Here is a 26,690-nt window from a genome sequence, read left to right as displayed (position 1 = left end):
AAAAAAGTATAAAGATACTATTCTTGTCTTCAATTAGCTTGTATTTTACTAGAGGCCTGGTGCACGAATTCATGCATGGGTTGGGTCCCTTAGGGTGGCCTGTGGGGATCGGGTGGAAACCCACAGTCCAATGCTGCCTGCCGCTCCTGCCTGCTGGTCCCACTCATTCTGGCCCGTTGCGCCTGCTGCGGGCTCCCTCCCAGTCAGTCTCGATCGGGAGAGGCTTGCACTGCTGCAGCGGCGCTCACCGGCCATGAGCCCTACATCTGACACCGGTCCCGAGGGGGGTTGGGAGGGCCAGGATGCATTAGACCCTCCGGGTGTGGTAGGACACCTTTGCCGGCCTGGGATCCAGATTCGTCCTGCTGACATTTGCGCTGGTTGTCAGGAGCCACCTGGCAGCTGCTTTTACTATATATCGTTTCTTCCTTGCTGAGTCTAGGGAGGGGAAGTGGCCGCAGTGCCCGAGGCCGACTTCCTGGAGGCCAGCAGTGCTGTCAGGATCATGCTGGTGGCGCAGGTCCATTGGTGCCTGGCCCGTTTTCCAGAGATTGGACCTATAGAACTACTGAGGGAGTCAGTGGCTGCCGCCCAGCTGGTGGACCACCGAGATGGGTTTGGGATGGGTCGGTCAGCTGACCGGCGCTCCCACTGTTGGAGTGCACTGATCACCAGGGGGCAGCTCCTGCGTTGAGCGTCTGCCCCCTGGTGGTCAGTGCGCATCATAGCGACTGGTCGTTCAGTAGCTTAGGCTTTTATATATATAGATTTGGGGGGGAAGCATCCAAATATGTAAAATAATAAATAGTACACATAACATTTCAGTCCAAAACTAAGAGAAGGCTACAAATTAATAACAGGAATTCTAAGTGCCATAAGAATTCAGTAGGGAGAAAAATCGTCTCTGTGGGTTGACAATATGCTTCTGATCACAGGCATCTGAGTTAAAAAAAAAAAAAAGCTGTGTTCTGTTATTTACTGTAATTCCACCAAGTTATTACTTCACCTCTCTAAACCTCGATTTTCACCATCAATAAAATGGGAATGATAATGGTATCTAGCCCATAAGATGATTATAAGAAATTGATACACTTTATATGAAAGGATTTTGTAATCTGTAGAGAAGCTATAAAATGAACCTAGCAAAGATGGTAAACAGAATCACACCAAATTACTATTAATTTTGGAGAACAGAAGGTGGAGGGGAAAATAATGAACTTTTTCTTAACCTACTTACTATTGTTTGAAAGTTTAAGGCCCAGGCAATAATCTTGTAACAAAACATTTAAAGCAATATAAATACTATCTGAAGTGTGCATAAATGGATGTCACAGAACACCCTAATTGTAAACACTAATAACCCTGTTTCTTTATAAGTACATAGAAACAAGTCTCCACCTGGTTTCAATTTGAGAATTTCTAAAGTCACAAAATTTTGCCAAGCTTGGGAATAATAACCAACTGAAACCGTTTATTTTCCAAGACATTTTAAAACAGAGCAAGTTTGTAGTCAACCAAAACCATCCATTGATGCAAACAATCAGTTTGGTCAATACCTTTTAAAATAAGTTAAATAATAACATCAGTTTTCAAAGGCAAGTCTTTGTCATCACTAACTTTGCTTTCTAGAGCCCATCATATTTAACTCATAACTTTACAGACCTGGAAAAGTCCTTAGGCCATTTCCAAAGGAATGCCAAGAACTTTCCATAGAGGCAAGGCAACGTTTTAGATTAAACATGATCACAGATTAGCATTCCTAACACCATAAGTAAGTGTGAGCTCTTTGAGGGCAGGAATCATACCTCCTTAAACATTATTTATTTTTTGAATCCTCACCCGAGGATACTCTTTTCACTGATTTTCCAGACAGAGTGGAATGGAGGGAGGAGGAGAGGGGAGAGAGAGATATTGATGTGAGAGAGACATGACCGGCTGTCCTGTATGCACCCTGACCAGGGGTGGGGAGTGAACCCATAACCAAGGTACATGCCCTTGACTGGGAATCAAACCTGAGACCCATCCATCCATGGGCCAACGCTCTAACCACTGAGTAAAACCAGCTGGCCAGGGCATATCTTCTTAAATGTGATATGCCCAGTTCCTGGCACTGTGACTAGCACATGAGTAGGAAACAGGAATAAATACTAGTTGAACTATTTGGAGGAAAGATAAATTTAAAACACTCTACTCAACTGCATACCCAGTGAGACAGGCTCATATGCTAAGGGGACACAATCTTTATACTTTTGTTTCTGTAGAAAAATCTCTTACAATGCTTCAAAAGGAGGAAGGATTAAGTTTGAGTTCCTCGAATAAAACATTATAAAAACCCCTATTTGAGAAAGGGATCTCTTCCCTATTTGAGAAAATACAGATGGGTGAACCAAGATGAAATCATGGAGCAGTCTGATCAGAACCACCTTTCATCTGCCTTACCCAAAATTTCCAAGGCATGTTTCATCGATATAAATAGCAGAGGGCAGAGGAAAGGGCTTCCGCTATGGTGGCAGAATCAAGCCCACACCTGGGAAGCCGGGGCTCCTGGCCGACTACTGTCCCTCTGGCTGGTGGCTCCTCTAGGATGACTTGTGAAGAAACAGACACTAAAACAGGATGGAATTGGTATCCACATGTAATAGGACTACTCTGTTGTATGTATGTACTCACATTTGCCTGTTTCCAGCATTCTATAAGGAGTTGAGGCCTGCTGGGCCTGCTCAAGCACTAGGCCCTGAAGACACAAGTATGGAAGCTGAAGAACAGGGACACGAGGTAATGCTTCTGATTTCCATGGATGATTTCAATCTCTCTGTGAATGATGTACCTGAGGCTAATCTCCCCATTCCATCTTAAACTGCTGGATAATTCATTTGTATCTTATTTCATCTTCCTCCCAAGGTAAACGGGGCTTGTAATAACTTTTGAAGTCTTTCATGATACGTTCATTCAAGAAAATACATTTCGGGAAAAGCAAGTGCTTTAAGACAGTTCTCCCTTGAAGCTTTTTGAAATATTCAGCCCAGAGTACTTAAAGAGAGGTATTACTTTTCTGCTTCTAAAAAGGATTGCAGAAGGCCAGTAGAAATGAATCGCTTTGGCTGTAATTGTTTAGAAAACACTAAGTCTCTTAGTTGGGCTACTCAAATTAAATGTGGAAGCTACCTAGGAATTTTCTCACATTTTGATCTTGGGAAGGGCAATTAATCAAGGTCACATTTGAGGACCTCTAACTTGAGTCAGAATTCTATGATGGGAGAGTCAGATCTGTACACTCGGAATAGTCACCAGTATATATAATTGAAAACAGAAAGGACAGGAGAAGAAAAGGAGATGCCTGTGGGCTGATATGTTATAACCTTTGGTCAAGCGGTACTTGGCAAATTTCAACAGATTTAGTCAAGCAGAGATAAAACTAGCAGCAGAACACCATGAGAACAAAACAAAAAGTGATCACACAGAATTGGGGATGACCAGTGAAAAACAACGCTGGACCTAATAGCATGAATCTACCTAAGGCAGTTTAGTGGGATCCTGGAGTCATTATTTCATGGTGGAGGCTGGCAATCCTAACTTTCCAGTTTCTTTAGGTCAAGCTATAGCATAGCGTTCAGAGCAGCAGCCAATGTCACCGAGGGAAAGGAGGAAGGCCACATGTGGAACTAATTACTCATGGAGAGGCCATGACAAAGAACATTTCTCCAGACTTTTCATGGGGGCTTCACTTTCAGGAAGTTGCTATAATTACTGTTCAAGTCTAGAGCAGCCTGCAAGCCGCTGACAGATCCAGCAGACAAGGAGGAGGAGGAAGAGGAGGAGGAGGAAGAAGAGGAGGAGGAGGAGGAGGAGGGACAAAGAGAGAGAAGGGGAAAAAATGAACTTATCTGCCCTTTTTGATGAGTGAAACACCAGAAAATAAAGTACCGCAGGAAAGCGCGCGCGCGCACACACACACACACACACACACACACACACCCCGCAAAAAAAAAAAAAAAAAAAAAGGTTTCCTAAGGAGCCCTGGCTTCCAGCAGCTCCGCGTTCTGTTTACTTTCTTATCTACCCTGTGTCTTCAAGTGACTTTCTAGCCCAGATCAGACAGCAAATTTGTCCTTCTCCGCTGACTCCCTTTCAGTTGGCCACAGCAGAACTGTACATCTCAACTCTTTTTTTACAGCTTTTCCATACTGGGGCCCACTTCCTGCCCAGTTGAGGGAAAAAATCTGGCCTGAAGATGAAATGACTGTTTAACATTACACCAGAACATCTGGTACCATTTTACGCACAGACCCATGTCTGAGAGCAGGCGATTCTAGCGGTCTCTCCAGCGGCACAGCGCATACCCAAACCTCCCCAGGGTGACATCATCCCATATATGGACTCTCCAGCCCAGCCCTCCCCCTTTTCCTGGTCCTAAATTCATTGCCAGTTCCCCAGTCTGCAGCAAATGTGCCACGTCAAGACTGAAAATCACAGCACTGGAGTGGGGCTCAGTCAGTGCAGCAGGCTCCAGGGGGGAGAGCCGAATGCAACTGTTCCCAGGGACTGAGAGAGGATTTTAAGGGCCCAGATGGAAGCTTCTGGAGCTCCTGCCCCGTCGGCCCAGTGTTCAGACTACCTGTTCAGGACAATGCCGTTGTACAGTAGTCTGCACATTGGTTAGACTGGGCAAGGCACAGCAACGCCCTGGACGGCTGGGACAAGAGTGGCTGTTTCCGAGGAGAGGATGTTTGTTGGCTCCTCTTTCGTATCTCATATCCAGTGTTTTTCTTCACAGGTTTTGCACAGTAGGGACCAAGAAGCCCTCAGGGACACCGCTGGGAAAAGACTGCTCCAGGGAAGACCTGCGGGTAAGGCCCTCTTGCCGCTCACCTGGGCTGTGACCGGGAGAGCTGAGGTGGGAGCCAATGATTTGTGTCACATGCGAGGAGAAACAGGCATTTGTGTGGCCAAGAGCTATGCATTTATTGTAAAAGGGCAACGGGGTGCGGTACATAGTGATTTACTATAAGTCACTCGCTTTCTGAAGATTTATAAGTATTTTCTTAAGCTTAAAGATTTTTCCACTTCCATGTGAAATACGAAGACTCCAAACACTAAAAATAATTGAATAAGGCTAGTTTTCAATGGGTAAAAGTAATAATTCAGAGACCTAAAAACCTGTTGAATGAGGGCTGTGCTATCACTTGAATATCCTAGAATTGGTTCCATTTTGCCCCAAAGTAAAGAATATTTGCAATGTTTAAAATGCTCTATGGATAGTGCTTTTCTGAAATTTTACTTATATAAGACAAATACCGAAAATAACAGGATCTAACAATAAAGGAGTAGGCTGCCAAGTTTTTTGCCCACCAGACCACGCAGATGGGACTTGCCCAGAAAAGAGCGCCAACCCAGAACTATTGAGTCAGCAACTGAATAAACCGGGAAATAGAAACCTCTGTCTTCAGCTATCCCAATATATAGCCCTGGGGTTTTTTGTTGTTGTTGTTGTTGTTTTTAAAATCCAAGAATGGTTGATAATTGCTGGTCAGCTGAGCCCTCATGCCTAGGTTTTACAATGTGTCTATGTCTCCGAGCATTTAAAATGATAAGGTACTTTGTCTAGAAAGCCACTGATAAAAAAGGAATTTGTAAACGAAGGCAAAGTTTTTGTTGGTCAGTTTCCAGCTGTCCTGGAGGTGAAGGAGGGAGGGAGGGGGAAGAAGGTGGGAGGAAGGAAAACTGAATGAAATCCCAACAGAGAGAATAATACAGAAAGTCTGGGCTGCAATATGATCCACACTGAATTTCAGAGGTGGGTCCCTTAAGGAAAGTTCTGGAAAAATGGTACTGCCTCACCCCTAATTCCCTCAACCCCCTATTTATAGATACCCCCAAACAATTCTATATAATGAAAAATCTGTTCTATAGACTTAATCTGAAACATTAATATAATCTCTTTTGTCCTCCCTTAAATTCTTTAAAGTTACAGTGGTTCCTGAACAAATCCTTTTCTAAGTTATATATTTTGCAACAATTCAAAAACTGTCACACATTCTCCTTTGTATAAGTTTATTATAAAAGGTTCCCCACGTTATCTTTTGTCAAAATGACTTATTTTAAAATTTACCCTTTTGATCATCCTAAAACTGGTATAAAAAACCCACGTTTTCTCTTCTATTCATGGTTTTGAGTTAAAATATTATAAAAAGGGAGAAATTTAGCTATCTTCTCCACTTAGAGGATACAATTTGTTTTCTATTGTGACTTGGAGGATTCCATATTAATTATTTTTCATTGAACAAATGAGATTTTTTCAATCTATATAGTTTCTTTTACATAGGAAAACTGAAAAGAGAAACTATGAGATAACTTACCAGAGCTTTTTTTCAAGAAATGTATTTCTACTAATTTATACAGTTAGAAAAGAAGATAGTTATAGGGTACTTTGGTAATGTTTAAGATGTCTCAAATTTTGAGGGGTTTTTTTTTGGTGTGTGTTTTTGTGTTGTTTTTTTTTACTCTGTAGAAATGATTGAATTTTATAGCTTACTTTCATTTCATGTATATTTAATTTAAATGTCTTTTTTATTATTATTAAATGGCTTTTTTATTTCAAAGAAACTAACTACCATCAGCCCCTCACCTACTTCTTCTCTTAAGATGACTTTTAGTTTGCAGACGGAGGGTGTCCTTGCGTAAGTACAGGAGTAGAAACAGAAGAACAAATTTGTATGGGGGGAGCCGAGGAGCCCCTACGTGTGCTTGGAGTCCTGATTACCCATTTTTTATGCCAACTTTCAACAAATGAAGAGGAGTAATACTTATTTTTTAACTGGCCTGAGCTCAATGCAAGATCAAAAAAGCAAAAGCTCACTCTGTAAACCTCTGCTCACTGAAGGCAGGTGGTCGATTGTGCGCTGGGACATACACCAGCATGTATGCACACTTAGTGTAAACTAACTTTATTTCCAGGGTAGAATAATGCTTAATTTTATTTTGATATTACTTTGTAAGGAGACATACAAATATTTTAGGGATCATGGGATCTATTCCAGAGAAAATTAACCAACAGTGATCATCTTCGACTAAAACTGCTCGCGGATAAAATGGGAAGTGTAAGTATCAAAATTAAACACTGTATTATCATAAGAAAGAGAAAATTGTTTGCAGAGCCTATCCAAAGGGCACTTCACAGAAACTTAGCAGTTATTTTTCATTTCAGTGTGTGGATGATTGATAAGTTAGACTAGGTTTGGGGTTAGAGAATTTTTTCTGCCATCTAAGAGAAAGGAAATTCAGAGCTTTAGCTTTCAACACATTTTCTTAATTGGAAGAGGATCAATAGAAAACAGTTTATTTACATTTTTCAAGCCCCCACCCCCCCTTTTTTTAAACCATAGATCTCCAAATCCAAGGTTTGTTTACAACGGGACAAAATTTCACACCGATCACTTTCCTGCAATTAGTGAATAGATTTAATGCCCTTCCTGCTTGGCTTTCAGGCTTTCCACCCAGATAATGTGTTTATGTTTTTGAAAGACCAAAATATACTATCTCCCCCACCTCTCGCCTACAGACCACCCAAGTTTTTCGCTGTGGGAAAGAGTGTAGGCATAAAATTCCTACTGATAGAATTTTTTCTTTTTTCTCGTTGAAGTCGTAAAGCTGTTATAGGAAATAAAGTAAAATACAACTTGGTAATGTAAAAAGTCCACTGATCCACCAGATACCAGCGTCATCCTTAGTAAAGAAAGAAGCCAAAGCTTTCAGCTCCTCGACAAGAGATCTGCTGTTTAAAAACAACCCACTTTCCTCTTCTCTAAAGAGAATATCCCACCCATGACAATAATGTCCAAATACATAAAAGACCATCACTCAGAAATCCCAGCTTAAAATAACTAAAGGTCAGGCTTACCCTGAGAGGAAACAGAAATTTCTGAGTAAAGATAAACTTCCTTACTTGCTTTCTTCTACCTTTTTACCTGGGTTTGCTGCTAATTGTGTAGACAGAAATAATTATCCGTTTTTTGAAGAATTTTTATCAGTTTTAATTAATAGAAATAATGAAGTCAATTAAGGAAAATAATTAAATATTCATTTTGAATTTCCTGACTTACAACAGCCAGTTTCCTGGAGTTGCTTTGGTTTAATGTTGCTATTAAAGACTTGGAACATAATTATTTTCATGCATTTTTTTCTTAATAAATGAAAGACAAAAAAAGAACTAAAGAGTAGTGACCTTATTAAAAATTACACTGTATGATAATAATGTACATATAGTTCTTTCATATTTTAGCTATTATGTTAAGTGATAACAAATTTTAATGTTTACTCTATAGTTTGGAAGACAGAAAAACACTCTTAATTGTCTTTTCAAACTTTCATCTATTTAACATGGCTGTGAGGTATGCAGATGCCACATACTTACTATAAGTGTGCTTTAAAAATCTATTAGAAAAATAAATTATCCCAAAGTCTTAAGAGCAAACATTTTTCAGCAAGATTTCCCCACCCTGAAAAACAGTTATGGATTTCAGGGCCTGATATTTTGGGGTATCTTGGTTTACTAGAATTGTTTCACATTAAAAGAGAACATAAGAACTCACAAATTTTTCTTTCTATTTTTCCAGGTTACATCATTCCTTAATTGAGCAGAGTTAACTGGATCAAAGTATTTATGGGAGAGAGAGGGAAAGCTATACCGAATTACAGTAATTTTTAATTTCTACAAATATGCTCTTTGTAAGTGAATCACTCTATAAATATTTTCTGTTGCACTGAATGCAGCAACGATAACAAAATAGTTGCTTGAGGTATTTGTTTTCCCATACTCTGACCTTGTAATTATTTAATGGCAGCCAAGTTCACTGATGTTTTTGATTTTCTCAAGAAAAAACACACAAAAGTCCTCTACTCAAAAGTGATGACCAGAAACAGAACCAGACATTTATTTTCTTGGAATTAAATAAATGGAAACTTGCACTTCTCAACTCTTTGTTAAAGCTGTAGCACATCTAATCATTGCATAAAGGTTAAGCTGTGTATAAAACTCATTTTTCATAGCCTCTAAAAATTATTTTGTTCTCCATAAAGTTTCTATCTGCTATTTTTCTCAGAATTTTACAGTGAACAGGAACTATACTATTTATTTTCTTTAAAATTCTTTGAAAAAAAATCCTAATTGCATATTCCTTGGACAATAATGTTTTTTTGTTGTTGTTTTAGGAAATCCCACTTATTGTAATTTTGACTATCTGGTGATTTTGTTGTTTAAAGGGCAGGGTATGAATTGATCATTTATTTTAAAAGAGCCAGTAGAGTTATTTTTGACTCACCAGAATTAAATTTTCTATCTGTATATTTAACACCATCACTCTTTCTCTCATACGAGTTATAAGGAAATTTCCAAAGGGCCTGGTTTTACCTTTTGGATATGAAATGAAGTTTCATTTTTTGTGTTTAAGGGGCTGTTTTGTAACTGTAGTGCACTAACAAGGTCCAAAACACAATCTGAATGAGCAACTCTGTGGCCAACAGCTGTGTAGTTTATACCCTTTTGATTCATGGCAGGGCACTATGGTTAATGAAGCGGAGGACTTAAGTTCACAACTGCTTTTGATTTGGTTTTCACATCCATACTTAAAAACTGCATTAAAAAGAATATGAGAAATTTAAATAAGTTCCTGTTTTAATAACATATTGGTAAAAATACAACCCATGTTAAAATCCCAAAGGTCGGCTGGTTGAACTGCCAGATACATTAGGCTCATTAATTATTTTTAAAATGGCTGCCATTTCCATGTAAATGATAAGTTTCTTTTTCATGGGGAAGGTTATGGTACTTATCTACTACAACAAACATGTATAAACATGTCTTTATCTTTAACTTCAGTATTAAAATATGCAGAGTTTGGGGAAGAGGAAAAACATCTGGTTCAATTACTCTGAACTCTGACTGCATTATGGGCCAGTAATAACATGAACTGGAGTTAAGAATAAACCTGGTGTTTAATCTTTTTTTGTTTGTTTGGTTTTGCCTTAAAATTTCAATATGAGTTTTCTGTCAAGTCAATGATCCATGTTAGCACATTGGGAACAAATGTATAAGTGTACTTTCTGAATAAAGTCGAACGTCTAACTTGTTTTTAGTTCCATAATGTTTTAATGTTTAATTCTATTGTGTGTTTTTCTCCCTTTCCCCCTGACCCTCCAAATTCACCAAATCTGGAAAACAGACTGACTGTTTCTGCCCATGAGCAAAGGAAACCTGAAGGAACCAAGGGCCTGGCTGGACGGAGTTGTCATGTGTCTGCCTGTCTACACTTGCTGTGCAGAACATCCGCTCACCTGTACAGCAGGCACAGACAGGCAGTCACATGACAACCCAGCCTGAATGACAACCAGCCATTGAAAGAAAGCAGCCCTCACACCATAGCATCTACACCAAGAGCTACAACCAAAATGAGGGGTTCGGGGGGAAGGCCTGGGTTTTTCATCTGTTGGTTTAATACTTAACTCGTATGTATTATTATTATTATTATTATTATTATTATTCTCTTTTGATTCAAATATTGAAACCCACCAAAAGTAAAGTGAGTAGTGCCTATGAAATATAATAAAACCCATTTCTGAAAATGCTCCTGTGCTCTCTATAGTTCTCTTTTCCTAACTGTTGTCAGTAAATTACTGCCCTTGACATTAATTGCACACAGCTTTGCAGCACCCTGTGATCAATATAACAAAACACAGAACTGCAAGTCTGATGCTGGACAAAGAATAAATGATTCTAATAATTCTACTCCAAAAACAAAGTTTCGTTTTCTATATCATGACTTTTTAAGAGTGAGGGACAAAAGAAAAAGAGGGAAGAAAAAATATCCCAGGGGATCATGTATCTTGAGTTAAATTTAACCAGTTTGCACCTGGGTGGAACATAATGAAAAAAGTATTTGTCTGCAATGTAATTTTCAAATGTATTAAAATAGTTGCTTCTCCTTTTGGAAAGTATATAAAGTTAACATTGAATCTCTGACATGCCTAAGTGTCACAATATGCATAGATTTATTACTGTGACATTGTTTAATTAAGAAGGAGCTTACACTATAGTTCCAAGGGTGGAGTGCATGGGGCTGGTGCACGCCCTTGGAATACACGCTCCCGTTCACTGTAAACTCCCAAACTCTCGAGATATTCAGGCAATTCCATTATTGTCAAAAAAAAAAAAAAAAAAAAAAAAAAAAAGCAAGGACGCGGATTAATGGATATACAATGTATATTTTGCCTCATCTTTTGAGGAAATGTCAAAATGTCAGTTTACACCCTGTGAACTGGAGTCAAATGATGAGGGTAAAAAGTGGGGAGATGGGTAAAATTAGAAATTTGTCTGTTTTGATTTGCTTCACTAAAATGCTTTAACTTCAGTATTTAAAATTAATTTTCATTTTTCCTAGAAAGGTTCTGGTCAAGCTCTAGAAAAAGTGTAACACAAGGCTACCCCAATTTTTTTTGGTTTTAATCTAATTAAACATTTTAAGCATATATTTTGGATGAAAGCAAACTTTTTATTCAGTATTTCATTTTTAAAATGAAATATTTAGTCTTAAGGCTAAAAACCCCACGAGGTTCAAAATTTCTACAATTTTATATTTTACCAATCCTGACACTATAGCTTCATTTAAAAAAAAAAAATTGGGGTAAAATTATAAAGTAAATATACAATTAAGGCTAAATTCTTTCATTTAACAATCTGGCCTAAGCAGAGATGTCCTCTGCAAAATACGTTGTGCAAAGAGAGTTTTTACCTTATAGAAAAGTCCCAGGACAAGAATATAAAGTATTAAATAAGAGTTCAAAAAATGTAAAAAATAAACAGGAAGGCAATATCAAAATTTCTCAGAGAATATTTACATAGTACCACCCAATTTGAAATTCCTTCTATAACCTGCAGCAAAATGCTGACAGGAGTCCACCCATGGATCATTCTCTGGGACACGCAAGGCAGGCCCCAGGCATGCGTGAGGCTCTCCAAATGACACGTAGCTGGGTCAGAACATAAAGGAGACTGTTCCATTCCACCCGACTCCAAAGGGAGAGCTAGGAGGCCAGCAGAGTCATCCTTATGTGAGCCACTAAGGATAACATTAAAATAACCTCATGCCTAACATCTTGGTTTTACATTTTTTTATATGGCTCTCAAAAAATATGCTTGAAAGAATGCTATTTATATTTAAGTTCATTATATGAGGCACATTTGAAAATGTTACTTTTCTGGAAAAGGATCATATGAAAGTTAATACTGTTCTTCCAGTATATACTTTCAAGTTAGGACAAATAACACATTTAGGGGATCGGTCTGAGTCTATACATATTTTAATAAATCTGAAATAGCATCTGCCATTATGCTTTGTTGAATACTACTATATTTTTTTAAAATTATAAATCTTTAGATAATGCCAGAACTTGGAAATGTTTATATGAAATAATCCTACATTTAAAAGCCTAACATAATATAGCTTATGTATGTGAAAAAACACACATAACTATGATCATGAAGAATTTCAAGTAATGTAAATGTTGTAAAGTTCAATATTTGTTGGGACTGTTTTTTTGGTAAAAAGATATCTAAGTTTTGGCTAACTCAAACAACGCAGCGAGGATTGTGAATAGTGTTCACAGGGTTATTCTTGACCTCCTCATCACAGGCAGCACGCAGACCTGGCAGAAAAGGCAGGGTCTTGATCATATATGTGAAAATGGAAAGACATGAAGATTTCTATAACTTCTTGGCCTCACAGCTTTGGCCATCCAGGGATATAGCTGTCATTTTATTTCCTATTACCGAAGTTACATTTGTCATCTGTTACAGCTACATAATAAAAACAATACTAAGTAAATATCCCTATAAGGGAATTATATAATCTCCTTATCAAGCTATCCAAACACTTCAACCCACAAAAATGAGGCCTGTAATTTTTTGAGTCTGAAGAATGTTCTTATTTTAATGCAGATTTTGGCCTTTATTCAACAGTGTATGGTTAGTATATTTCCACTGGAAACACTTCTGTCAATTTGCCCTACTTCCCTATGAGTATTCCATTATGATTTTAAACTTCATGTTGGACTATAGAAATTGAATAAATATTGGCTATGTGCTATTATTATTCATAAAGTAGTCCCCTTCAGATATTTTTAACTATCATTTACACATTTCTCATTGATATTTAAAAATAAGGTTCTTTTCTTCTTCATTCAGAATTTCTTATTCTTCCAAAATTCGTATTTTAGATGCATTTTTAAAAATTCAGTTTTTTCCCCAAATCTAATTTTAAAGTATTCATGTAAACTATCATAACCCAAAATCCTTTTGATGTGACAGTTCCTATTTTATCCCCATACCTTGCCCTTTTCTAAATTCCTCCCTAGAATTGTGCAGATATACTGGTATCTATGATGTATGAAAGCAACACTGTCAAATTTGTTTTCTGCTTAAATGGTCTTCCATCCAGGAAGCCATAGAGTCAGAGAAAGAAAAAAAAATTCATTAACCTTCAATAATGAAAATTAAGAAAATTACCTCTCATGGTAATTTTACTCTGTATTTCAATTATTTAGTTAAGGCACTTGAGATAGCAGAACGTGGTGAATTATTGTGCTGCACTTCTTTATTTATTTGCTCAATCACATGTTCACAATTGATATTTACTTAGGGCCACCTATCAGTGTCATACCCCCTGGTGGTAGAACAGTGAACAAGACAATGGCTCCTGGTCTTAGGAGGCTTACAGGTTAGCAGGAACTTAAACACTTATCCAATACTTAGCACATGTGATGAGTTGTCACATCAATGTCACCTCCTGAAAAAAATCTCTTAAATCCATCATTTCTATCAATTTCCATCAACCTACCCCAGTCCAAGCCACCATGATCTTTTATGGAGACCAGAACAATAGCTTTCTAGTAATTCCCCAATCCAGTTTTGTCCTCCTCCAACATATTCTTTACAAGGCAACCAAAAGGATCTATAAAAAATTCAAATAATGCTATGAGACTCTCCAGCTTTCAAACTTCAAAGGCTTCTCATCATTTTCAGGATCAGAATCCTTAATCTTTAAAGGACTCTTTATAGAGTCCTTTTCTCTCTTTGTTCCAGTCACACTGGACTTAACTCAGTTTCTTCAATTCATCAAGCTCCATCTTGCCTCAAAGTATCAACACAAACCTTCTCTGACCACACAATTGAATGTCTCCCCCACTGGGACCCCCCATCACCGGATATATTTTCTGCAAAGGTCAGTGATGGCGAACCTATGACACGCGTGTCAGAGGTGACACGCGAACTCATTTTTTTGGTTGATTTTTCTTTGTTAAATGGCATTTAAGTATATAAAATAAATATCAAAAATATAAATCTTTGTTTTACTATGGTTGCAAATATCAAAAAATTTCTGTATGTGACAGGGCACTAGAGTTAAGTTAGGGTTTTTCAAAATGCTGACACGCCGAGCTCAAAAGGTTCGGTATCACTGGCATAGGCTGTCATCTGCTTCTGTTTTCCTATTTGTTTATGTGTTTTCTTTATAGGGAAAATCCTTCATGAGGGCAGGTACCATGAATTCCTTGCTAACCATCTGTACATTGTGATTAGGAGAGTGTCTAGTCCATAACGGCTGTTCAGAAAATATTTGTTGGGAAGTGTTCAGGTAACTAAGAGCACACACTGACTTTTAGCTGTGGGCTAAGCTCTTCATTCTCTTTGAGTCTCAATCTTCATTTCTAATATGGAGAATATAGATAAAGTACTAACTTAGCTCAATGCCTGGTAAACTATGAATACTCAATAAATATTCGTCATTTTGAGGATGGTGATCACCATCGATTATCACTCAGATTGAAAGCTGACCTGCAAGAGTTTAAGCAGGTAGAATGAATAGCAGAGATACTATTGACAACCACAATTACTGTTCAATTAGGGAGCATCTTGTTAACTGGAAGTCCATTAGATTTGTTTGAACATTTGATTAGTTTGGATCTGCAAAGGTGAGCATGTAGGAAGGGTGAATGTACAATAGAGAGAGACACACCTTGAGTTTGGGGCATTTCCAGACTGGTAGCATTGAGGGGTGATATGGGAAAGGGAAGAGAAAGAGATAAACCAAAGCACTGTCCTTGGGCTGGGCCAGCACAAGGCTAGAGCTGTCAGTGACACACCCAAGTGGAGGGTCCATTCCTCAAAAACTATTGTGGTCCGGCCAGTGTGGCTCAGTGGTTGAGTGTCAACCTATGAACCGGAAGGTCACAGTACAATTCCCGCTCAGGACACATGCTAGATCCCCAGTAGGGGGCGTGCAGAAGGCAGCTGATCAAGGACTCTCTCTCATCATTGATGTTTCTATCTCTCTCTTCCCTTCCTCACTGAAATCAATAAAGAAATATAAGTATTTTTTAAAAAAACTCTTGCGCAAAGGGTTATCTAACATTCTATTCGAGGTTGTTTGAACTGCTGTACTGCTTCCCAAAACCCTTAGTAAATATAAGTACTACAAATATCCTTATGTTATTTTGTTAGAAATCAAAGGCCCACTCCAGGCCCAAGAGGATATATGTGGATATACAACCTACATTATCCATGCTCTGTCTTCCCTCCCTTGGACAACTCCTCTTTGACTTAGGGTACACACTAGCAAAATACCCTGGGGAGGATGAACCTAGCTAGAAGTCTATGCAATCCCTAGAAATGCACTCAGGGCCACATGTATAGGATATTTCAGAGTCTGGGGTACTAGAGCATGACCTAAACGGACATCTAGGTTGACATCTAGGTTTGGGCAAATCCCCTTGGTAATTAGTTATAAACTGTCTAACCTTGTAAAAGATGTTCTATTTCTTTTTGTGTCACAGAAAGCCCCAATCTCAGAGTAAAGTTAGAGTATAGCATAATGTCAAGCAGATAGATCAATTATGCCTACCACAAGGTCATTGTATTATAAAGACTCTGAAGATAACAGTAGAAATAACATTGCCTCGGACACTGGTGGAAACCTTTCTGTTAAGCTCATCTATCAATAACATTACAAGTAACATTATTTTAATGTAGAATAATGGTTCAAAAAGTACAGTCCACAGATGTTGAAGGTTGTTCATAAACTCATCTAAAATTCAAGGGTAGGGTGGATGGATCTGTTCAGAACAAGAAGGAAAAATGCTGGGACTTACTATTACAGTCATGCCAACTCTAGCTTAAAATTATTATACAGGGTTATTATGCTCTTGCCTCTGCCAGCTTGGCTAGGAAATCGCATAGTTTGATATCATCATCTCCACTTCTTGGCTGAAGTATAGGAGAACCCATAGGCTGAAGGGGAGGCGGCATGGAAATTCTCACTAAAGGAATGGGATCTGAGTTTCCTCTTATTATTTTAACCTTAACATTCTCTGCTAAAAAAACAAAAAACGAAAAACAATAACAGCAAAGAAAAATGAGATCCTATGTCACAATATGAGATATGAGATGACAAAAAATTAAAAATCAGAAGACATGAGTCAAAAAATGGCATCATGGAAGGAAGGAATACTATTACTTGCAATGACAAAAATAAAAACATAAATATGATTCCTAAAAGTTTATTTAAGCACTCAGACTTAGCAATATATGATTTCTTAGAGTTCTATAAAATCCCTTCGGGGTGATTTGGTTGGTAATGGTTCCCGCTTGGGAAGTGAAAAGACTGAGGCGCAGAGAAGAGTTACTTGTTCCAACCCTGGCAGTTAGTCCTGGCAAGCCCACATCCTCCAGCTCCTCCCCCTTTTGAGTGTACGGAGTATGTGGTCTATAAGGTCTTTTGTTCAATTAATGTCAGCCTGGAGAACAGTTTGAGCCATTGTTCTTTCATCGCAGATATATTTCACAAGTCGTTTGTATTTATTACAAACCTGTCATAAGTTAAATAAAACCATATCTAGTCATATGATGCAATATGCTATTTATTCAACAGCCACTTAGATTATAATGAAAACATACCAGTCTAATTACACGAGAAAGCAGAAGAATGGCAGAACACAGAGAAAAAAAAACATCAAAATCCCCTATGAAAATGTGAATATAGTTATCATTGAATAAATGAGCAAATCTATAAATAACTTAATTATTTTTACTGTGTCGCATTTGCTTGACTAAGAGAAATGGTCCAGTAACAGGATTTCCAAAGCGTGAAGGTGCTGATGTGGGTAGAGACAGATACCACGGGAACAAAGGACAAGCACTCAACTTACAACAAATTGACCCCAGAAGTTGAGTTTGAACTGAAGCTTATTTTCACAAAGAAATAGTCTAAACTTGGGTTTTCTGAGGTTTCCCACAGAAGCATGTTCAATTCATATGTAGTTGAACTCTGGCAATTAGACCTTTATGGAACCTATGCATTATTTAAAACATGGCTGTTGAAGGATGGTGTTCGGGGTATAAATTCAAGAAGCCAGGGATGAATCAGTGTCTCTGAGCCCCATCCTCCTGACACTTTTCCTTGACCTTTTTTCCCCATACACCCTTCCAACACTGGTCCCCGGTACACACTAACGACTATTTGTTGAACACTAGCAGTGAGTAAGGGACAGTGCTGTCCCCTCTCTTTTGCCCTGAGAGCAGGCTCGGAGGTGAACTGCAGTGGTAGGAAGCTCTGTCAAAAAAAAAAAAATAGCAGAGGAGGGCACACCCGGGGTGGGGTGGTGGTCAGGAAGGTGGGAATGACTGATGATGGCCCCACTGGGAAAGGCTTTGTCCCACTGAGACAGACACATTGAGATAAGGGTCATTCGTGAATCGGGCATTAATATTTTGAAAACCTCATATCTTATTTCTTGAGCAGAGCTTTTAATGAGCGGCAGTGTTGCTGTAGGCGGCCCTTCAATTTGCTACCCTGAACTTGAGTGTTCCTTTCATGCCACCCAGGACAGGACACCATCTTCTAGCCTGGACCACTGCCACAGTCTCCTAGCTGGTCTTCCTTCTTCTCTTCTTGCCACCCCACTCTTTACACATGAGTATTTCACCCCACACATCATGCCCAACTCAGCAGCCTCTTCTATCTGCACCGCCCCCCTTTCCCTCTGGTAATCATCATACTGTTGTCTGTGTCTATGAGTTAGTTGTTGTTGTTTGCTTACTCCCTTCACCTTTTCCACCCAGTCCCCCAACCCACCTCCCCTCTTGACAGCTGTCAGTCTGTTCTCTGTGTTCTTCGAACACTGTGGACTCCCACAGAATGATAGAGACCGCAGCCAGCACAGAAAAGTGACCATTACTAGTCCTCAGACTCTCCCAAAAACCAATTCCATGTTTGACTGAAGTCGGTAAAATATATGACATAAAAATTGAAAATAAGATTTTTGAGTAGAAGTTTTCTTTGGACCTTTCTATGGGATTTGCTTTCCCTTATTGCAGAAAACTCAGTGGAAATCACCTGATCATCTGATATTCATTCAACATCCTATTGTCCACAAAGCACTTAGGGAACAGAAAAACTATAAAGACATAAAAATGTTCCTTCAACAACTGACAAGGGTATCTTGTAGTGTTTTTAAAAGATGTGAAACCAAGATTGGAAGGACTATTACGTCTGGAATGCATGCTCAAATATATTTGAGATAGTCTCACCTCTAAATAGTTTTGCTATCATGGACTAGTTTTCTTATTGAATGTTTGCATGCTGCATTATAAGCATCAAAAACTTCTTGGGTAAAACCAGAGCTATTAAAATTTCCAAGACATAGTTCAATTTCCATCCATGCCCTCCCAATTGAGCAGTAACACTGTATCACTCTACAGCTCTTTAATGGCTCTGCAAGAACGACATAGTATATTTTTGTGTGATTTCATAGCTATCAGATTTAAATGAGTAGTAAGTCACAGGACCAAAATTATTAACATCTAACATGAACCAGAACACCACCATTATCATAATTCATGCTTTTACATAGATATCAAATTCTCAAAGAACAAAATTCACATAAACAGTTTTCAGGGACTTGAAGACGAGTGATTTGGACATTTTCAAAACCGTGTCATTCGAGACCGATGTCACAGAAACAATTCTAAAACACTTTACTAACTTGGCATCAGTGCTATTAATTTCGCTGTTAGAATGCTCTATTACCTTGAGTCTTTTCAACACGTTATTTAATGAAAATTGCTTTCACTGAATTAGTCCCCTGTCATTATTACAAAGAAATAGTTTGCAACTATTGACTCCTAACTCCGTTTCTTCAGGTAAACAAACATGTGACTACACCAATGAAGTAAAAGAAATTTAAGGGGAATATTATAAAATTAAAAATTTATGAGGAAAACAAAAGCACAGTGGCTTGTTCAAACACACATCCCAAGCTAGGTCTCACAGAAAAAGAACCACTGGTGTCTCAAAATTGAAGTAAACAAACATGTGACTACACCAATGAAGTAAAAGAAGTTTAAGGGGAATATTATAAAGTTAAAAATTTATGAGGAAAACAAAAGCACAGTGCTTGTTCAAACACACATCCCAAGCTAGGTCTCACTGAAAGAGAACCACTGGTGTCTCAAAGTTGAGTATCACAATAATCTCACTTAACTTAAAATGAGAAAACTCTGTCACCCTCTGCGGCTTACCTCGTCATCTTTATACCAGGATAGGCTTTCAGCAGTCAGGACAAACCAGTATCCCTTGGAGCCTCCTTTCATGATGCCGATGTTGCTGATGGTGAGCCACCCCTTGCGAATCACCTACAAGAGAGCACAGGTCAGCGAAGAAGCTTAGTCCAACATGAGCCAGTGGAGACCAGGTCTTGCACTAAGTGAAGTTCAAAACAAGATACAAATCACAATAAGAACAGCATTGCTCCCCCAAAGTTCAACTTCCATTACTCTATTTATCTCCCAAAAGCACCAATAACCAAAGGGAAGAAGTCTCTCCCATCAAATGAAGAAAATCAAAATGGCAGACTTATATAGATGGTGGAAGCAGAACAGCTGAAAGAGAGAGGAACGAAATTCTTGTGCCAGACCCATTTATGGCATGGCTGCTATAATGAAAGCATTCTGGTTGATTGGATGAACAGCAACAGACTCTCCATGCCCACTGCCTCTGCTCCCATTCCAGCCCAGTGGCTCACTTGTTTGCCTGGTTTTGTCTCGTTGGGATTTCTACTAGAGGCTGGCCACCAAATGGTCTAAATTTATCCATCTACCTCTGGTTATTATTTGACACACTAAAGAAAAAATGCAAGCCAGCCAAGTAGTTCCTTGTTAACAGCTCTGAATAAGGCTGAATGAGAAAAAAGAGCTGAAATAATAAGCTAAAATTAAAAATTTGGCCCTGACTGGTGTGGCTCAGTTGGTTGGGCGTCATCCCAGGAGACGAAGGGTTGCCAAGTTCAATTCCTGGTCAGGGCACATGCCCGGATTATAGTCTAGATCCCCAGTGGGGGGCATGCAGGAGGCAGCCAATCAATGATTATCTCTCATCATTGATGTTTCTATCCTTCTGAAATCAATAAAAATATATATTTTTTAAAGTTTGGAGTTTTTAAATGGTCTAGATTTAACCATCTATCTCTGGTTGTTATTTGACATACTAAAGGATATGTAGCATCTTCATAAAAATCTTTAAACAGCTTCTAAATTTTAAAACATTAACAACTTGGCTTACTGATTTGATTTATGATGTATAAATATCCTTTAAGTGAAAATCTATTTTTTTCTCAGTTGTGAAGTTAAATTCTGTTTTTTTTCATATGGCATAGTTTATCGTCTTCTCTATGCTACATAATTTGTTATCATAGGACCAGAAATGAAATACTATATGGAATTGTATGCTATCGCTTCAAATGTCAAAAGTCATCCTATACCTAAATTGTTCAATACCCTAGAGAGCCTGAAATATTTTAAAAATTACTGAATTATTGAATAACTGTGTCAGTTCCTAAAGAAAGATTAAAATACCTTTATAATCAGAGTTTATATTTATATTGCTATAAATTTTCTAACTGAAAAAGCAAAGTCAATCCTAAGGAAAATTATGAATCAATGTTATCATTACTGACCCTTCAAGCCTTTGTTCATACACTAGTCCTCGCCACCCTTGATTCCCTGTTTCTGCATCTCCCAGGAGCCCATTGTCCTTTTTAATGCTCAATTTAAGTTTTCCAGACCCCCATACAGAACCCCTTTGAGGCCCAGACTATGACAATTCTCTCCACTGTTCAAAGTTACTCCTTCTTCTTACCCTCTGCTTGGGAAAGAAGAAACCAATACTTCTCAAAGTATGGTTTCTATCAGTTATATTATAACCATTAGGATGCTTTCTAGAAATACAGATTCTTGGGTCACTAACAAGTCCAAATGAACCAGAATATGTACATTGAAGCCCAGGAATCTACATTTTAACATGTTCCCAAGGTAATTCTGATTCATACTGAAGTTTGAAAAACACAGCCTGCATATATACAATCAAGACTTCACTGTCCTTAGAGCAAATGATCTTATCTAATTTTTAATGATTATACATTCAATCTAGGCAGGAGGGAGCTGACAGAGAGGCAGAATATAAAAAGACAAAAGGACACAGAGAAGCCAATCAGGTGAGGGAGCTGACAGAGAGGCAGAATATAAAAAGACAAAGGACACAGAGAAGCCAATCAGGAAAAAGACAGATGCTATGTAAGTAAGAATGGGGTTCGGAGAACTTAAAATGACCTGGTTTTACTGGTACCACTGAATTCATCTCTCAAAGATGTACCTCTAGAAAAATGGAATGTTATCATCAAAACATGATATTTATTAAACATCATTTCGCCCAGTGGATATATTCAGTTGAACTATATGGAAATTATGAGTTACAAATAACAGTTAAAATAAAATTTGTAAAGAATCGACATTAAAATTAATGAGAATATTCTAATTAGTATATTCTATGACGTTACCGTCATTTGCATTGCAACAGGCTTTCTCACATGGAGAGAAAATAAATAAAAGAGGATTACAGCTATGCACATTGTGAGTGCATGTGGCCAGCATCCTTCAGCGACACCCATGGAAGAGTGTTCAGTATTGAACACTGTCAGCAAGTAAGCTGCTGTCATAGAAAGTTTAAGATGCTCTGGTCCAATCCCAGCCCTTTGTTTTCCAACAGAGAAGCATATTTGCCACAAATGAACTTGCTTTTTCTCTGATGACGATCACCTCAACATAAGAATTAAGAAAAAACAATTCCTAATGTACCTTGTCAGATAAAAATTGAAGGAGAGAGAAATCAAGTTAAACAGTGGGATGAGCCAGGAGAAGGCAAGCATTCAGGAAAAAATGGTCAGGACACAAGAGGTAAGAATGTGAAGAGGAAATTAATAGAATAAAACAAAGGAAAAGTTAAGTGAGAAAAGAAGACAAAGATGAATAAAATTTCCAAAGAATGTCAAAGACAAATGGGATGGATTGTAGAATCTCTTCACAGAGAAAGACGTGAAATGCTGATTTCACCTTCAAATGTAAAATCACCACAATAAATCCATCACCATTCAGTACAATAACCACTTACAGCCTCTTAGTATTTGAATATCAAATTCTGTTTTGAATGCCCAAGTAAACAAGAGCAAGCAGTCCCATAATTACATGACTAGAGGGGACCTTGAGAGCTGAAGGGGCATGTTCTTTTGTAAGCCTTGAAACAAACCAATTTTTAAAATTTACTACCATGAATAACATCCAAGCTTCTTATGCCAAATACAGAAATGTTGAAAGTGAGACCAGCAAGTGGAATAGCCCAGCCTCTTCCTTTAGTGACGAGCCTACCCTAGAGAGTGTGTCCTTGGTAGTTCCGTAAGAGGCCAGGCCTTTCAGGGTTGGCAAAATCTGTATGTTGGGGTAAGTTTGGACCTCAACATCTGGCCAGCACACTGGGTCATAAAATTAATACACAGACAAGAAATAACATTATGAGGAGGGAAAAAAGGGCATGTGGAAAAGTTCTAGTCCAGCCAAGGCTTTGGGTCTTGAACTTGATCTGTGAGCAGGGCGTTTTGACCTTGGCCTTGCTTATGGGAGACCAGGCAAGTTTTTCTCAGCTCTGAGCCAAATTTTAACTGTTGCTGCCTGGGGGGAGTTTGTAAACCACAGACCATGTGATATTTTTATCTTGGTGGATGACAAACGCTTATAGAAAGGCTGTGTCCACGGATGAGTAGCTGCTTCTCTGAAGGTAGTTGCGTGGGAAAATGCTCAGAATTGCATGGGCCCAGCTGGTCATCACCTTGGTGAGCACAAGCAACCTCAGGATAGAGGCTTGTTCTTGAACTGGCTGGCAGAGATCTTTCTAAGCAAGAGTTCAACTGTAGGGGAGACCTCAGGAGGGGGAACTAAATGTACTACTTTAAAAAAAAAATAGTTTCAATTTATTGCATACTCTGTGCCAGGAACTTTACAGAAGTCAAAGTAAGGCAGCGAAGGTCTGTATCACAGAGCACTCTTGAGGGTCCAGCTGTAATTTATTAGGTCCAGGCCAGGACCCAGGCCCAGGTAGGGGATAGCAAGGATGGAATTAGGGGCACTCAGCGCCATTCTGCACCCGGGCCCAAGGCAAGAAGGGAACTCCGGAGACCTAACCTTAACGCATGTGAGTTACTTACAACTCAAGGGTCACCATCCTCTCTGGCTCATGTTTTCAAACTGGCTCGGGCTTATATAGGAGGGAGAAAGCTTCCTTAGGAGGCCTAGGCTTCTAAGATCAAGAAGTTATATAACAAGGGGCAGGATGGGAACACACAGAGGCAAAGGAAAATAAAATAATGAGGGTTTGAATATGCTACATAGGAGAGAAAGGTAACATAAATAAGACCTATTGACTGGGGCTGCCCAGTGCAACGTCCTGAACTTGGAAACAGACAGTGGTGTTTCAAGCATTCTCTAAGATTATCTAGATGAATTCCCCCTTAATGGTCAGTGGCAAAATTCTCCTAAGAAGATATTTTCCCCCAAAAATGTAGACGTTCACAGAACTAAAAAAATGACAGCCTGGGAGGGCTAAACCCAGGATGGTTTTCTCTGTCTACACCCTCTCCTTCAGATCTCCTGAGTGTTGGCAACAATCAGTGATGGCAGCAGAGAAAGAGGTCCAGGAACATAAATGTTGCCTGGGATAATTGCTGTAAAGACTAGAATGTCCATTTGTCTTATTAAATTCGTTGGTATGGAGCTAGTTCTGGGATTATCTTTTGTGGCCCCCTCTTTGCTTTATTTATAAATTAAAGGAAGGAAAACACGAGAGTATTCGACTCCAGAAACCCAGAAGAAACAACCCATTCTATGAGGGTGTGGCTGCTGAAGGAACCCCAAGTCCACCTGGGCCACAGACCCTCTTTGATGTTCCATAAGTATCTTAGACTTTGCCAACTCCTTTGGGAATGTCATCTTTGGACTTTAACTTCTGAGAACTTCATAGACATTGAGGACATGTCTATTTCATTGACATTTTATTACTGAATGCAAATTAGAATGGATTAATGATATGCTCTGGTAGCTACAGAATCTTTGATAGGCTACGGGAACAATACGACTGGACATTATTTGAAACAAGAAATAAAACAAGAAGCCAACAATTAACCTTGGGTATAGACTGGCCTTACTGGTACAGTGGATTTTACTGGTGTGCTGTTTTGACCCATTTCAGAGTCTCCTCTCCACTGGTGGTTCCAGGAAGATGCTCAAAGGAGCCACGATTAGCTTTGGAGGAGCGGCTTCAAGAAGGAAGTACCAGGACCCAGAGACTATTGATCTCTTCCTCCACAGAGGGCTGGCCACACCCCTGGTGAACCACTGGCTTAACCATTAAACCCAATGGAATAAAAGATGGAGGAAAGTAAGGAATATTGCCAAGGGGTGGGGACAAAGGGGCACGCCTATTGTTTCCTCATTCATTCCCCCCAGGAGGAGTAAAGTAACTTCTCAGATTGGTAAATCTCGGAGGTTAAGGGAGTGTAGTCCAGGTCCTTTCTCTCCCCGATTCTCTCCCCTCTTCATCTTGGGAGCCAGCCTGCCTATGAGCACGTGCTTAACACAGGAAGGAAGGGCTTCATACCTACAGTTTTGAGGGATACATTTAATTCAGGAAAGTGTTCAAAGGTGTTTATCACCTAAAACACTTGATAAGCCGTCAACCAGTATCTACCAATGTCTGTGGGGGACCAGGAAATGTGCCAGGTACCCTATCCCTATGATAACAATGAGGGCCACCGTAAGTATGCCCTGGCTGACATCAGTGGGCTGACATGCATAAAAACCGGATACTCGATCTGATGAACTGACTTTCTGACAGGGGTAAAGAAGCTGTGAAAACAAGCAAGTAAGATGAAGCTTAGCTAACGGGATTTAAATGATAATCAAATTAAGACACAAAATAATCAAATATTTGATGAAATAGTCTTTCGTTTTTAAGACTCTTCAAAATACTACTGTGAGTGAGTTGGCTATGTGACATTTGTACGTTTGGATGTTCTTTTCATGGTTTTAACTTTCTAGGAAGTCAGAGCAGTTTCGTAAGTAAAATAGGCAAAGTTAACGACACAATTTGACTCTATTTCTAGGAATTCAAGGATGAAAACAATAGCTCACATTTACTCAACACTACTTTGAGCCAGGCATTGTGCTAAGATCTCGGCGTGTGTTATTTATTTTAATCCACAAAATAATCCTTTGAGAAAGACAGCATTTTCCTTATGTGACCGATGAGGAAACTGCCATGGGGCTCCTGTTTCACGGCCAAGTCCACCCGTGTAACCCACAGGCCCCCCTCATAGGAGCTGACGCACGTCGGCCATTTTGCTCCACTTTGCAGAGGATTCAGCCTCTCAGCACCTGAATGAAATAAAATCTCTCTGATGGTCTGACCTCCTCAATCCACAATGCACACAAGGATGTTGGCGATAGTACTGTTTCTAGTAGCTACAGGAAACAACCTAGTTGGCTAACTGGAAAATGGTTAACATGTTATGATAGAATCCTCTCATCTGTTCAATTAAGCTGAGCAAAAGCACCTAACACATGACATGGGAGCGCTAACACTGGGCAGGAGCTGACTGCCTCCTAGTTGGGTTGCTAGCTGGGTGACACTGGGTAAGTCTCTTGGCCTCAATTTCCTCATATGTCACATGGAATAATGACATAGAACTACTGTATGGATCGTGAGTGGACTTAGATCAGTACCCATTAGTACATAGGGTACTATTTCAGTTATATTTGTTAATGTAAGAATAGAAAAAGACTGTCATATACACCAAAATGTTAACTATGATTGAAAATTAGTGACAAGATATGAAGCTATATTTCCTCCTTCAATTTTCCTGTATTTCCCTTATTTTCCAATAGTATTCATGCTATTAAAATTATAGGTTGCCATCACATTATTGGCTGCTTAAAACAGCAATCTTTCTTTTTTCCTCCCTCCCTCCCTCCCTTCCTTGGCAATTTCTTGAGATTCTCTTTACTGTGTAATGAACACAGCATGTCAGAAGACTGATTACAAATAACCCAGTAGTGAAATAAATCTATAGCGCAACATAAAGAGAAGTAATTCTGGATTATTACTTAAGAAACCGCCATGATGAAAGAGGACTACTTTAAATAAGGAACTGCTCTGATTGACTGAAAACATATTCACAGTGTGCAAGAAAAGTGGATTGAAAATAAGGCT

At 38.9% G+C, this 26,690-nt stretch overlaps 1 protein-coding gene across 3 annotated transcripts in view; it reads right to left on the bottom strand.

Annotated features, from left to right (window-relative positions):
- Window positions 1–26,690, bottom strand: part of DNM3 (dynamin 3) — a 373,409-nt gene that overhangs the window by 190,672 nt on the left and 156,047 nt on the right. For all 3 annotated transcript variants that reach the window (XM_014540885.1, XM_014540883.1, XM_014540884.1), the window contains exon 15: window positions 19,622–19,735. In XM_014540885.1, the coding sequence (XP_014396371.1) occupies window positions 19,622–19,735 (114 nt within the window). The remainder of the gene's footprint in view (window positions 1–19,621; window positions 19,736–26,690) is intronic.

The sequence above is a fragment of the Myotis brandtii genome, unplaced genomic scaffold (genome assembly GCF_000412655.1).
Source record: "Myotis brandtii unplaced genomic scaffold, ASM41265v1 scaffold250, whole genome shotgun sequence".
Classification (NCBI taxonomy): Eukaryota; Metazoa; Chordata; class Mammalia; order Chiroptera; family Vespertilionidae; genus Myotis; species Myotis brandtii.
Note: the sequence above shows the minus strand (reverse complement) of the source record. Positions and strands in the feature narration are given on the sequence as shown.